Source organism: Pristiophorus japonicus, unplaced genomic scaffold (genome assembly GCF_044704955.1).
Source record: "Pristiophorus japonicus isolate sPriJap1 unplaced genomic scaffold, sPriJap1.hap1 HAP1_SCAFFOLD_208, whole genome shotgun sequence".
NCBI classification, from domain to species: Eukaryota; Metazoa; Chordata; class Chondrichthyes; family Pristiophoridae; genus Pristiophorus; species Pristiophorus japonicus.
Window position 1 is genome coordinate 402,878 of NW_027251778.1, and position 13,861 is coordinate 416,738.

At 44.9% G+C, this 13,861-nt stretch overlaps 1 protein-coding gene across 1 annotated transcript in view; it reads left to right on the forward strand.

Moving 5' to 3' along the window:
- The window catches only part of LOC139244972 (M1-specific T cell receptor beta chain-like), a 41,040-nt gene extending 34,394 nt beyond the window's left edge, over nt 1-6,646 (forward strand). The window contains exons 7-9 of the mRNA XM_070871072.1: nt 1,386-1,406; nt 3,101-3,207; nt 5,951-6,646. Coding sequence (XP_070727173.1) covers nt 1,386-1,406; nt 3,101-3,207; nt 5,951-5,977 — 155 coding nt within the window. The 3' untranslated portion in view covers nt 5,978-6,646. The remainder of the gene's footprint in view (nt 1-1,385; nt 1,407-3,100; nt 3,208-5,950) is intronic.
- The last annotated feature ends 7,215 nt before the right edge of the window (nt 6,647-13,861 follow it).

Consider the following 13,861-nt stretch of genomic DNA (forward strand, 5'->3'; position numbering starts at 1 on the left):
GCGGCGCCCCTTACTCTGAAACATTCCACACTCCTCCCCAACCGGAGCAATGCGATCTCCTGGGAGAGGAAAAATATCTGATAAAAACCCAGGCGAATTTGGGGAAATAAATCTGGGAAAAATCCTCTGCGACCCATCCAGGTGATCGAAACTAGTCCAGGAGATCACCCTGGCCGTATTCGATTCCCTGCAGTACTTACCAGTTCGCTTCACAGGACCGTTATAAAATATATTTTGAAACCCTGCCACGTGCAGATATTCGGGCAGATGACCAAATGGTTGGCCAATAAGGTAGGGTTTAAGCAGCACGTTTAAGGATCAGGGAGAGTAGGAGAGGTTTAGGGAATGAACTCCAGAAATCTGGACCTCGCCGGCTGAATGCACGGACGCTGATGGTGGAGCGATGGAAATCGGGGGAATGCGCAAGACGCCAGAACTGGAGGAGCGCAGAGCTCTCCGAGGGTTATAGGGGCTGGAGGAGGTTACAGAGAGAGAGAGGGGTGTAGGGGCTGGAGAAGGTTAAAGAGATAGGGAGGGGTGTCGGGGCTGGAGGAGGTTACAGAGAGAGAGAGGGGTGTAGGGGCTGGAGAAGGTTAAAGAGATAGGGAGGGGTGTAGGGGCTGGAGGAGGTTACAGAGATAGAGAGGGGTGTAGGGGCTGGAGGAGGTTACAGAGATAGAGAGGGGTGTAGGGGCTGGAGGAGGTTACAGAGATAGAGAGAGTTGTAGGGGCTGGAGAAGGTTAAAGAGATAGGGAGGGGTGTCGGGGCTGGAAGAATTTACAGAGAGAGAGAGGGGTGTAGGGGCTGGAGAAGGTTAAAGAGATAGGGAGGGGTGTAGGGGCTGGAGGAGGTTACAGAGATAGAGAGGGGTGTAGGGGCTGGAGGAGGTTACAGAGATAGAGAGGGTTGTAGGGGCTGGAGGAGGTTACAGAGATAGAGAGGGGTGTAGGGGCTGGAGGAGGTTACAGAGATAGAGAGGGTTGTAGGGGCTGGAGGAGGTTACAGAGATAGAGAGGGGTGTAGGGGCTGGAGAAGGTTAAAGAGATAGGGAGGGGTGTCGGGGCTGGAAGAAGTTACAGAGAGAGAGAGGGGTGTAGGGGTTGGAGGAAGTTAACATGATAGGGATGGGCGACGACCATGGAAGGATATTAAATGAAGGGTGAGAATTTTAAGATAGAGGCGAAAGTGATTGAAAAAAATAACTGAATAAGTAAATAAATATGTCAATAAATAAATGCACTGGGCTACATCAGCAAACCCTCAACTAGACTGACTCTCTCATATATGAGGCTGCAGTGTGACTTAGAACTCTGATAATTTGCATCACCACAGGCTTTCATGTAATATTCCGATACTGAATGTTATCTTTTTTCTTTGTTTTCAGTGCCCTGTGGAATAAGTAAAGGTGAGTTCATCATAGAATCATAGAAAGTTACAGCACGGATAGTGGCCATTTCGGCCCATCGTTTCCGTGCCGGCCGACAAAGAGCTATCCAGCCTAGTCCCACTTTCCAACTCTCGGTCCATAGCCCTGTAGGTTGCAGCACTTCCAAGAACATATCAATATGTGGAGAGGGTTTCTGTCTACACAATCCTTTCAGGCAGTGAGTTCTGCCCCAGACCTCCACCATATTTTGGTGTAGGAAATTCCCCTCAAAACCCTCTAAACATTCTATATCCCTCTGGTTGCTGACGCCTCTGCTATGGGTCCTTCCTAGCCACTCTATCCAGGCACCTCATAATCTCGTACACCTCACTCAAATCTCCCCTCAGCCTCCACTGTTCCAAAGAAAACAACCCCAGCCTATCCAATCTTTCCTCATCGATAAAATGCTCCAGTTCTGGCAAGATCCTGGTAAATCTCCTCTGTACCCTTTACAGTGCAATTACATATTTCATGTAATGCGGTGACCAGAACTGCCCATAGTACTCTATCTGTGGCTTAGTAATATTGTATACAGTTCAGGAGTAACCTACTGATCTACTATATTTATGCCTCGGCTTATAAAGGCAAGTATCCCGTATGTCTTCTCAACTAACTTATCGACCTGTCCGGCTAACTTCAGGGATCTGTGGACCTGTGCTCCAAGGTCCCTCTGTTCCACTACACATTTCAGTGCCCTAAAATTTAATGTTATTCCCTTGCCTTGCTAGCCCTCCTCAGCTGTATTTCTATTTGCTTTTGTCAAATCGTCACCACGTATAATTGATAATTGTGGAATTATTTACCATGTGAGACATTTCAACTGCTTTCTCAGTTCAAAATTTTCAAACTGCTGTTCTAATTTGACGAAAATGTTACGTTCACCAATGAATTTATGAGCAACACCTTGATGGAGAGGGAGGTCAGATCAATTGGTTTGCCAGACGAGGTTGGTCCAAATGGATGAGCCTCGTGGTCAGGGGAGAAACGTATAAGATTATGAGGAGGCTTGACAAGGTAGATGCAGAGAGGATGTTTCCAATGATGGGGGAGACTAGAACTAGAGGGAATGAACTTAGAATAAGGGGCCGCCCATTTAAAACAGAGATGAGGAGAAATTTCTTCTCTCAGAGGGTTGTAAATTTGTGGAATTCGCTGCCTCAGAGAGCTGTGGAAGCTGGGACATCGAATGCAGTGAAGACTGAAATAGACAATTTCTTAAACGATAAGGGGATATGGGGTTATGGGGAGCGGGCGGCGAAGTGGAGCTGAGTCCATGATCAGATAAGCAATGATCTTTTTGAATGGCGGAGCAGGCTCCAGGGGTCGCATGGCCTACATTTTTCTTTAGTTATATTCTTATGTCATCTGGGACAGGGTTTCAAGTCACCGACACCGACAGGAAGATTATATTTCCCTGTGATGATGGGGAAGAAATGCCTGGGAGTTAGCGGGTGAGGAGGGGGGAGACATTTGTGTTAAACCTTAACCTTCCTTCTGTGAAATCCTTGTACGCATCTGTTCCAGCATTAAGACGTGTTTTTTTTCCTCTGACCTGAGAACTCACTTTTAGCGTGGAAGCAAGTCTTCCTCGATTTCGATGGATTGCCTTTGATGATGATTCTTACACTGAGAGATCAAAAATGCCAACATTGTTCATTATATTCACTTCACAGATGCTAAAATGCAAAGTATGACGACAGCCAAATTGACATATCTGATCCTGATCTGTAAGAGCATCTTTTACGGAGCGTTCGTGTCGATACTTGCTTGGAAAGCTAAGGTAAGATTAAACTAATTAAAGACCTTAAAAATAGTCATTAAAAGCTGAAGCTGGGTCCTTTCCACAGTTAACAGTAACACCAGAAATGAACAACAACAGTTTGCTGTCACTGGCCCTTTCCCGAAACTCCTCTGCAAAATATTTTAGCAAGCAAAACTTGACTCCACATTCATTCCAACTATTCCAACTGCATATAACATTATTGGATAACTCCATCCCCGTCTTGTTATTACACAAAATTAGGACTCGTGCAATTGGGGATAATATATTCGCATGGATTGAAAACATAAGAACATAAGAAATAGGAGCGGGAGTATGCCCTTCTGCCGGTCTAGCCTGCACCGCCATCCAATGAGATCATGGTTGAACCGATCATGGACTCAGCTCCAGTTCCCTGCCCTTTCTCCATAACCCCTGACTCCCTTGTCGCTCAAAAATCTATCTATGTCCATCTGAAATATATCCAATCACTCAGCCGCCACAACTCTCTGAGACAGCGAATTCCACAGATTTACAACCCTCTGAGAGAAGAAATTCCTCCATATCTCAGTTTGAAATGGGCGGCTCCTTATTCTGTCGGAGGACCTGTAGAATTTGTATTCGATGCATAGAAACTTAGAAAATAGGTGCAGGAGTAGGCCATTCGGCCCCTCGAGCCTGCACCATTCAAAATAATCATGACTGATCAGGCAACTTCAGAAGGCTATTCCTGCTTTCTCTCCATACCCCTTGATCCATTTAGCCATAAGGGCCACATTTAACTCCCTTTTGAATATATTTAACGACTGGCCTCAACAACTTTCTGTGGAATAGAATTCCACAGCTTCACAATTCTCTGAATGAAGAAGTTTCTCCTCATCTCGGTCCTAAATGGCTTAATCATTATCCTTAGACTGTGACCCCTGGTTCTGGACTTCCCCAACATCAGGAATATTCATCCTGCATCTAACCTGTCCAATTCCTTCAGAATTTTATATGTTTCTAAGAGATCCCCTCTCAGTCTTCTAAATTCCAGTGAATATTGGTCTAGTCGATCCAGACATTCTTCAGATATCAGTCCAGGCTTCCCAGGAATCAGTCTAGTGAACCTTCGCTGTACTCCCTCAATAGCAAGAATGTTCTTCCTCAGATTAGGAGACCAAAACTGTACAAAATATTCAAGATGTGGCCTCACCAAGGCCCTGTACAACTGCAGTAAGACCTCCCTGCTCCTATACTCAGTTCCTCTCGCTATGAAGGCCAACATGCCATTGGTGTTCTTTTTCACCTGCTGTACCTGCATGCCAACTTTCAATGACTGATGTACCATGACACCCAGGTCCCGTTGCACCTCCCCTTTTCCTAATCTGTCACCATTCAGATGATATTCTGCCTTCCTGTTTTTGCCACCAAAGTGGATAACCTCACATGTATCTACATTATAGTGCATCTGCCAAGCATTTGCCCACTCAACTAACCTGTCCAAGTCACCCTGCAGCCTCTGAGCTGCCTCCGCACAGCTCACACTGCCACCTAGCTTAGTGTCATCTGCAAACATCATTCAATTCCTTCGTCTAAATCGTTAATGTAGATTATAAATAGCTGGGGTCACAGCACTGTCACTGACCACTAGTCACTGCCTGCCAATCTGAAAAGGACCCGTTTGTCCCGACTCCCTGCTTCCTGACTGCCAACCAGTTCTCTATCCACATCAATACATTACGCCCAATACCATTTGCTTTCATTTGGCACACTGATCTCTTGTTTGGGGCCTTGTAAAAAGCCTTTTGAAAGTCCAAATGCACCACATCCACTGGTTCTCCCTTGTCCACTCTACTAGTTACATCCTCAAAAAATTCCAGAAGATTTCTCAAGCATGAATTCCCTTTCACAAATACATGCTAACTTGGACCGATCCAGTCACTGCTTTCCAAATAAGCTGCAATTACATCTTTACTAATTGATTCCAAGCCGGTCTATAATTCCCTGTTTTCACTCTCCCTCATTTTTTAAAAAGTGGGGTTACATTAGCTACCCTCCAATCCATAGGAACTGATCCAGAATCTATAGAATGTTGGAAAATGACCAGCAATGCATCCACTATTTCTAGGGCTATTACCTTATATACTCTGGGACACAGACTATCAAGCCCTTGGGGATATATCGGCCTTCAATCCCGTCAATTTCCCGAACACAATTTCCTGACTAACAAGGATTTCCTTCAGTTCCTCCTTCTCGCTAGACCCTCGGTCCCCTAGTGTTTCCGGTCGGTTATTTGTGTCTTCCTTCGGGAAGACAGAACCAGAGTATTTATTCATTTGGTCTGTCAATTCTTTGTTCCCCATTATAAATTCACCTGATTCTGACTTCAAGGGAGGAACTTACTTTCGTCTTCACTAATCTTTTTCTCTTCATATATCTATAGAAGCTTTTGCAGTCAGTTTTTATGTTTCCTGCAAGCTTACTCTCGTACTCTATTTCCCCCCTCCGAATTAAACCCTTAGTTCTCCTCTGCTGAATTCTGAATGAAGCGAGTTGTCACAATCTGCATCGCACTGCTTGAAAGGGCAGTGGGCGCACATTGATTAGTAACATTCAAAAGGGAGTTGGATAAATATTGGAAGGCGGGTGGGATTCAGGGCGATGGGGAATGAGCAGGGGGAGTGGGAATAATTGGATCGCTCTATAAAATTGCCAGCACAGGCAGGTTGGGCCGAATCATTCTTTGCAGATAATAACACCCTCTGTTTTTTTTATATACTAGGCCTCTTACAGTAAAAGGTTTGACTGATCATTAAGGGAGTAATAAATTCAGAAAACGGATAAACGGAGGAATACAAGAGCGGAAGGAGAGAGGAAATATGAATATTGTGAATACCTCGGAGGTGATTTTCTTTGGATGCACTCTCCCCACTGCACCAGTGTAACTTTGACCCTATATCCCTACTGGCGGGAGGCTGTCAGAGAAAATTTACACCCCACTCTTTCGTTTCTATTAGATCCTGTTGTTTAAGTAGGTTATCTTTGAGGAATATATTGCTTGGTTGAATATTAACAGTCAGTAACTGTTCTTAAAAGCGTTATATGTGGTCACAGAGTCTTATGAGGCCAATCAAACCATCATCCATCTGCTGGCTCTTTGAAAGAGCTATTCCTTAGTCCCAATTGCCCAAGGAGAACAATCTCAGCTTCTCTAGTCTCTCTGCATAACTGAAGTCACTCATCCCTGGTACCATTTACGTAAATCTGTGTATAATATCTTGCTCATTGCGACTATTAACGTTTTTTTTTACAATTTTTATTCATGCAAAAATGTTGCTAGTTGTCGAATTCTCTTCATAGATTGTGGATGTTTCCATTGTTTGATCAAATCTGTAGATCAGATCCTGACAGCTCGCTTGCGAAATTCACATTTTATCTGCACTTGTTCATTTATTAAGAAATAAAAAGAATTCTTCTTCACGGAAAACTTTTTCTCCTCACTGCCATTTTCCATTTTGCCTCTGCGTTGCGAAACAAATTTAAACTATGTAGGAGATCTTTGATGTTTGTTTACTGGGTATAGATATCAAGCAAATTTGGGAGAATAGGTCTGACGTACTCATGAGACACGATCTGATTGAATGGCAGACGAGGGCCGAGGGGCAGAATGGGTTTCCTCCTGTTCCTGTGCAACAGGCTCGAGGGGTTGAATGGGCCTCCTACTGCTCTTGTTTTACAGGCTCGAGGGGCGAAGTGGACCTCCTCGTATTCCTGTGTAACAGGCTCGAGCAGCTGAATGGGCCTCCTCCTGTTCCTGTGTAACAGGCTCGCGGGGCTGAATGGGCTTCCTCCTGTTCCTGTGTCACAGGCTCGCGGGGCTGAATGGGCCTCCTTCTTTGCTGTGTAACAGGCTCGAGCGGCTGAATAGGCCACCTCCTGTTCCTGTGTAACAGACTCGAGGCGCTGAATGGGCCTCCTCATGTTTCTGTGTAACAGGCTCGAGCAGCTGAATGGGCCTCCTCCTGTTCCTGTGTAACAGGCTCGCGGGGCTGAATGGGCTTCCTCCTGTTCCTGTGTCACAGGCTCGCGGGGCTGAATGGGCCTCCTCCTGTTCCTGTGTAACAGGCTCGAGGGGCTGAATGGGCCTCCTCATGTTCCTGTGTAACAGGCTCGAGGGGCTGAATGTGCAAAATTTTGAAGGGCTTGGATATAGTGGATCGTAAGTGCCTATTTCCATTGATGGAGGGTTCAATCATGAAAGGGCATAGTTCCAAGGCGGTTAGTGGAAGGTTTAGAGGGGATTTTAGGGGTGGGGGTGGGGGTCTTTTTTACGCAGAGGGTTGTGGGGTTCTGCAACTCACTGCTGGAAGGGTTGTGGATGCCGAAACACTCACCACATTTAAAAGTGCTTGAGTAGGCACGTGAAGTGCCGTAGCCTGCAGGGTGACGGACCTAGAACTGGTAATTGGGATTCGACTGGATAACCTCTTGTTGGCTGGCGCAAATACGGTGGTAAGTACTGCAGGGAATCGAAGACGGCCAGGGTCAACTTCTTGACTAGTTTCGATTACCTGCATGGGTCGGAGTGGAATTGTCCCAGATTTTTTTCTCCCTAAATTGGCCGGGGTTTTTATCTGGTTTTTGCCTCTCCCACAAGAGATCACATGTCTCCGTTTGAGTTTGAGTGTAGAATGTTTCAGTATAAGGGGTGTCGCATTTGTATTGGACAGATTGGTTGGTCGGGGTGCTCTGTGCCTTTCCGTCATTATTCATTGTTGCTAGGTTTAAATCTAGCCTTCAGGGTTGCTGAGCGAGGGCCGTGCTGCTCTTTGTCGGCCGGTGTAGACACGATGGGCCAAAATGGCCACCTTCTGCACTGTAAATTTCTATGTATATATGATTCTATGTGGGTTCAAATCCCTTTACGGGAGATATGTAGTTTAGGATTCGATTCAATAAATCTGGATTCATAAAGCTAGTATTGCTAATGATGACCACGGAGCAGTCATTTAAAAATCCATTTGGTTCATTAATGTCCTTAGAGAAGGAAATCTGCCGTCCTTACCCGGTCTGGCCTATATGTGACTCCAGACCCACAGCAATGTGGTTGACTCTTAACTATTGGTTGAAATGGCCCAGCGAGGCATTCAGCTGTTTGCAAGAAGGCGGCTCACCACCACCTTCTCGAGGGCTATTAGGGATGGGCAATAAATGCTGTCCTTGCCTTTGAATAAAATAAACGATGCTATTCACCTCAAACACTCCGCATGATAGCGAGTTCCACGTTCTCACTACATATCGATGATACCAGGAAAACGAGGACGTACCTATCAGGAAAGAATGAACAGGTTGGGCCTATTTTCACTTGAAAAGGGAAGGTTTATGGGGGATCTAATAGAGGTATTTAAATTTATGATAGGTTTTGATAGAATATTTCTCTCTGTCTGTCTCTCTGTAAATCTCTCTCTCTGTCTTTTTCTATCCCTCTCTCTCTCTCTCCCTCTCTCTATTTCTGTCTCTCTCCTCTCCCTATCGCTCTCTCTCTCTCTCTCTCTGTCTTTCTCTATCTCATCCTCTCTCTCTCTCTCTCTCTCTGTCTCTCTCACTCTGTCTCTCTCTATATATATTTATCTCTCTCTCTGACTCTCTATTTGGATTCTCTGTGTCTTTATTTGTCTCTCTGTGCCAGCTCTTCCTGTCTCCCATTCTCTCTCTCTCTCTCTCTCTCTCTCTCTGACTCTCTCCATCTGTCTGTCTGTCTCTCTCTCTCTCTCTCTCTCTGACTCTCTCCATCTGTCTCTCTCTCTCGGTCACTCTCTCTCTCTAACTCTCTTCATCACTCGCTCTCTCTGTCTCTCTCTCTCTCTGCCTCTCTCTGTCTCCCTCTCTCTGCATCTCTCTGCCTCTCTCTGTCTCTCTCTGCCACTCTCTGCCCCCTCTCTCTCTCTCCGTCTCTCTGGTTCTCTCTCTCTGACTGTCTCTTTGGATTCTCTCTGTCTTTAACTGTGTGTGTCTCTGTCTCTCTCTCTCTGTTTCTTTCTGTTTCTCTCTGTCTCTCTCGCTGTCTCTCTCTCTGTCTCTCTCTCTGTCTCTCTCTCTCTCTGTCTCTTTCTGTCCCTGTCTCTCTCTCTCTGTCTCTCTCTCTCTGTTTCTCTCTCTGTCTCTCTCTCTCACTGACTCTGACTCTCTCCATCTGTCTCTTTCCCTATCTGTCTGTCGCTCTTTCTCCCGCTCTGTTTCTAATTCCCTTTCTCTCTCACTCAGTAACGATTACTCTGCTCACTGATAACCTCCCTTCACTTTCCCCAAGTACGTGGCGACCCGTTTTCTCATTCTTAATTTCAAACATCGAGCTCAGTGCAAAACTTTCAGCAGCAGCAATGGAAGGTGCCATTAAGGGAAGGCATGTTATGTTGTGTGCCAAAGCAATCGATTCCTTGAGTGCAGAACTGTTTTCAATTTAAAATTCACTTCCAGACGTTGATTTAGTAGGTCGATCAAACTTGTCTGGAAAATAATGACTCAATGCAAGACTCGAGCTGAAAAACAATGCACAGGTGCACGGAAAGCATTGAAACGGAAGTGGTGGGATTGGAAAATGCGAAAGGAGCATAAAAGCACGCCGCATGGTTGCTAAAGCAGGTCACTGCACCCGAGCTTCGCGCTGCGGTTGAACGGAATGTGCCGCTTATCGATGCCGTGGCTTTGGTTCAGAGGCTGGCAGATATGGGCTGTTGTGTATCGTTTCCTGCTGGGTAATGTGCTCTCCCGGAGCCCGAGCACCTGCCACCTCCTTGTGTGCAGCAAACAAAGTTGTTAATCAACCTCGCACCTGCAGATCTTGCCTCAGTATTTATTCATTCTTTCATCCAATTAATCTTTCTTTCTTTATGTCTTCCACTCTTTCTTTCTTTCCTGCTTTCATTCTTTATATCCTTTTCTTTCTTTCATGCAATCACACACCTTTCCACTTACTCATTAGTTTCATCCCTTCGTTCAAAGTTCTGTCTTCCATTTCATCAAACTTGTCTTGCTTCTTTTGGTCAAACCTTCTCTCGTTACTGCCCTTCTTCCCTTCCTTCTTTCTTTCTGTCCTTCCTTCTTTATTTATTTATTTATTTATTTATTTCTGTCCTACCTTCTTTCTTTCACTCTTTCCTTTTTTCTTACATTCCTTCTTTCTTTCTTTCTTTCTTTCATTCTTTCCTTCTTTCTTTCTCTACTTCTTTTTTTTTCTCTTTCCTTCCCTCTCTGTTTCTTTCTCTCCTTCTTTCTTTCTTTCTCTCTTTCTTTCTCTCTTTCTTTCTTTCTTTCTTTCTTTCTTTCTTTCTTCCTTTCTTTCTTTCTTTCTTTCTTTCTTTCTTTCTGTCTGTGTTCCCTTCCATCTATCGTTTTTCTTTAATTTCACTCGGTAATTATTTCCGTAAATCTTTGTTTCCTTTCATCGATTCAAACATTCAATATTTCCAGCTTGTTTCTTTCTTCCAACCTTCGTTTTTTGTTCTTGTCTTGCTCCCTTTTAAACTATTCTCCTCCCTTTGCCTTCATATTTTCTCCATTTCCTATTTCAGTCCGTTCCTCCAACTTTTATTTTTCTTTCAACCAATGAAACTTTCTTTATTTCGAGCTAGATTTCATTCTTTAATTCTATCCTTCCTACTCGAGAGGAACAAATGTGATCGATGCTGTCCCCTGCTGACCATAATGTTATATATTCGACCCCTTAACGAGCGGGTCTAACTGGTGTACGGACAGCCAGACAGACAGACAGACAGTCAGATACACAGTCAGGCTGACAGTCAGACAGACAGATACACAGGCAGACAGACACACACAAACAGACAGACTGACAGATAGACAGACAAATAGACAGACACACAGTCAGACAGACAGACACACAGACAGACACACACACACACACAGACAGATAGACAGACAAACAGACAGGCAGGCACATTGACAGACAGAGACACACAGAGACAGACTGACAGATAGGCAGACAAAGAGACAGACAGACAGCCAGACACACAGTCAGACAGACAGACGCACAGAAAGACAGAGACACGCACAGACAGACAGACAGACAGACAGCCAGACACACAGAAATACAGAGACACACACAGACAGACAGACAGACAGACAGCCAGACACACAGTCAGACAGACACACAGTCAGACAGAGAGACACACAGACACACTGACAGATAGACAGACAAACAGACAGACAGACAGACAGACAGATAAATAGAATGACAGACGGTCGATCTGTATTTTTGTTATGTTTATTGAGGTATAAATATTGGCCAGGCCAGGACAACAGGGATAACTCGCCTGATTTTTCTTCAAATTAGTGCAGCATGAACAGAGGGACCTTGGGCTATCATTAAAGGTGGCAGCGCTGGTTTAGAAAGCTATTAAACAGGCTTACTGGTCAATCTCCCCTTAACCTTCAATGGTCCAAGGAGAACAACCCCAACTTCTCCAGTCTCTCCACGTCATTGAGTACTTCATCCCTGGAATCATTCTTGTGCATGAACAGAGAGATCTAGGGGTATGTGTGCATTACTCATTGACGGTGGCAGGGCAGGCTGAAAAAGCGGTTCAAAAGAATTATGGGATCCTGGGCTTCATAAATGGAGGCATAGATTGCAAAAGCTAGGAAGTTATGATGAACCTTTATAAAACACTTGTTCGGCCGCAACTGGAGTATTGTGTCCCATTCTGGGCACCGCAATTTAGATGGGATGTGAAGGCCTTGGAGAGGGTGCAGGAAAGATTTAGTAGAATGGTTCCAGTGATGAGGGACTTCAGGGATGTGGAGAGACTGGAGAAGCTGAGGTTGTTCTCCCTCGAGCAGAGAAGATTGAGAGGAGATATGATAGAAGTGTTCAAAAATCATGAGGCATCTGGCCAGAGTAGAGAGAGAAACTGCTCCTATTGGCAGAAGGGGCGAGAACCAGAGGACACGGATTTAAGGCGATTGGCAGAAGGCTTGGTAAGAGTAAACATTTTTACGCAGCGAGTAGTTAAGATTTGGAATTCACTGCCTGAGAGGGTGGTGGAGGCAGAATTACTGTTATCTCGCAAAACGGAATTGGATAAGTATAAGAAAGTTAAAAATTGCAGTGCTGCGGGGCAAGGGTTCGATGGGCCGAATGGACATCCTCCGTCCTTTAAACATTTTCTGATACTTGTCTAATTCCCTTTTGAAAGCCATGATGAATTAAGCTTTCATCACGTTACAAGGCAGGGCATTCCAGATCATAATCAGTGGCTGAGTAAAATGTTTTTTCCTTATGTCTGCTTTAGTTCGGTTTTTCTGGATTTCAACTTCAGAGGGAAGAGTTTGTAGCTATATATGATCCTGTCAACTCCAGTAACCATCTTGAACACCTGCATAGTTTCTCTGCCCTCTTTTGTTTCGATGCAAACTGTGGAAACATATTGTCAGAAAAAATGAAGCAGTGACTGAATTAAATTGCGCAGGAAGGCAGAGACAGTAAGCTAGCGGGCAGGATCTGCGGTTACCCACAGCAGAGAGCTGTCAACACTTAAATAGGTCAACAGATGTAAAGTGGAAGGATCGACAGCCGGGTGCGTGGGTTTAACAGCAAGCGATCAGAGCGTCACACGCCACTTGCAGAAAAAACCCACCCACATTGTAATTTTCCATTCGTGCGACTGAGCTGAAAAGTAGGTTACAGGGCTCAACGCGCTCTGCCACACCCCACCCCTCCCACACCGCCAAGGCGCATTAGCTGGTCTATTCCAATCCTTCCCCTAAATTCTCCGTATCTCAGTCCACATTCAAGTGAAGCATCTATAATTAGTTGGTTCTGCAAAACAATCCCCAGCCCGCATCCATCGTAAGAACATAAGAAATAGGAGCAGGAATCGGCCATACGGCCCCTCGAGCCTACTCCGCTATTTAAGACGATCATGGCTGATCCGATCATGGATGCTGTTCCACTTCCCTGCCCGCTCCACATAACCCCTTATTCCCTTAGCGGTTAAGAAACTGTCCATCTCTGTCTTAAATTTATTCAATGACCCTGCTTCCTCAGCTCTCTGAGGTAGCGAATTCTACAGATTTACAATCCTCTGAGAGAAGAAATTCCTCCTCATCTCACTTTTAAATGGACGGCCCCTTATTCTGAGTTCATGCCCCCTAGTTCCTGTCTCCCCCATCAGTGGAAACATCCTCTCTGCATCCACCTTGTCAAGCCCCCTCACAATCCTATACGTCTCGATAAGATCACCTCTCATTGTTCTGAATTCCAATGAGTAGAGGCACAATCTCCTCAACCTTTCCTCATAAGTCAACCCCCTCATCCCCGGAATCAACCGAGTGAACCTTCTCTGAACTGCCTCCAAATCAATTATATCCTTTCATAAATAATGAAATCAAAATTGTACACAATATTCCTGGTGTGACCTCAGCAATACCCTGTATAACTGTAGCATGACTTCCCTGTTTTTATACTCCATCCCCTTTGCAATAAAGATCAAGATTCATTTGGACTTCCTGATCATTTGCTATACCTGTATACTAACATTTTGTGTCTCATGCACCAGGACCAGCACGTCCCGCTGTACTGCAGCCATTTGCAATTTTCGTATAATATCTGTGCACTAACCCTCACCCCTGAATTCATAGACAATAATAGCGTGCACTCTCTATTTTTTGCAATTTC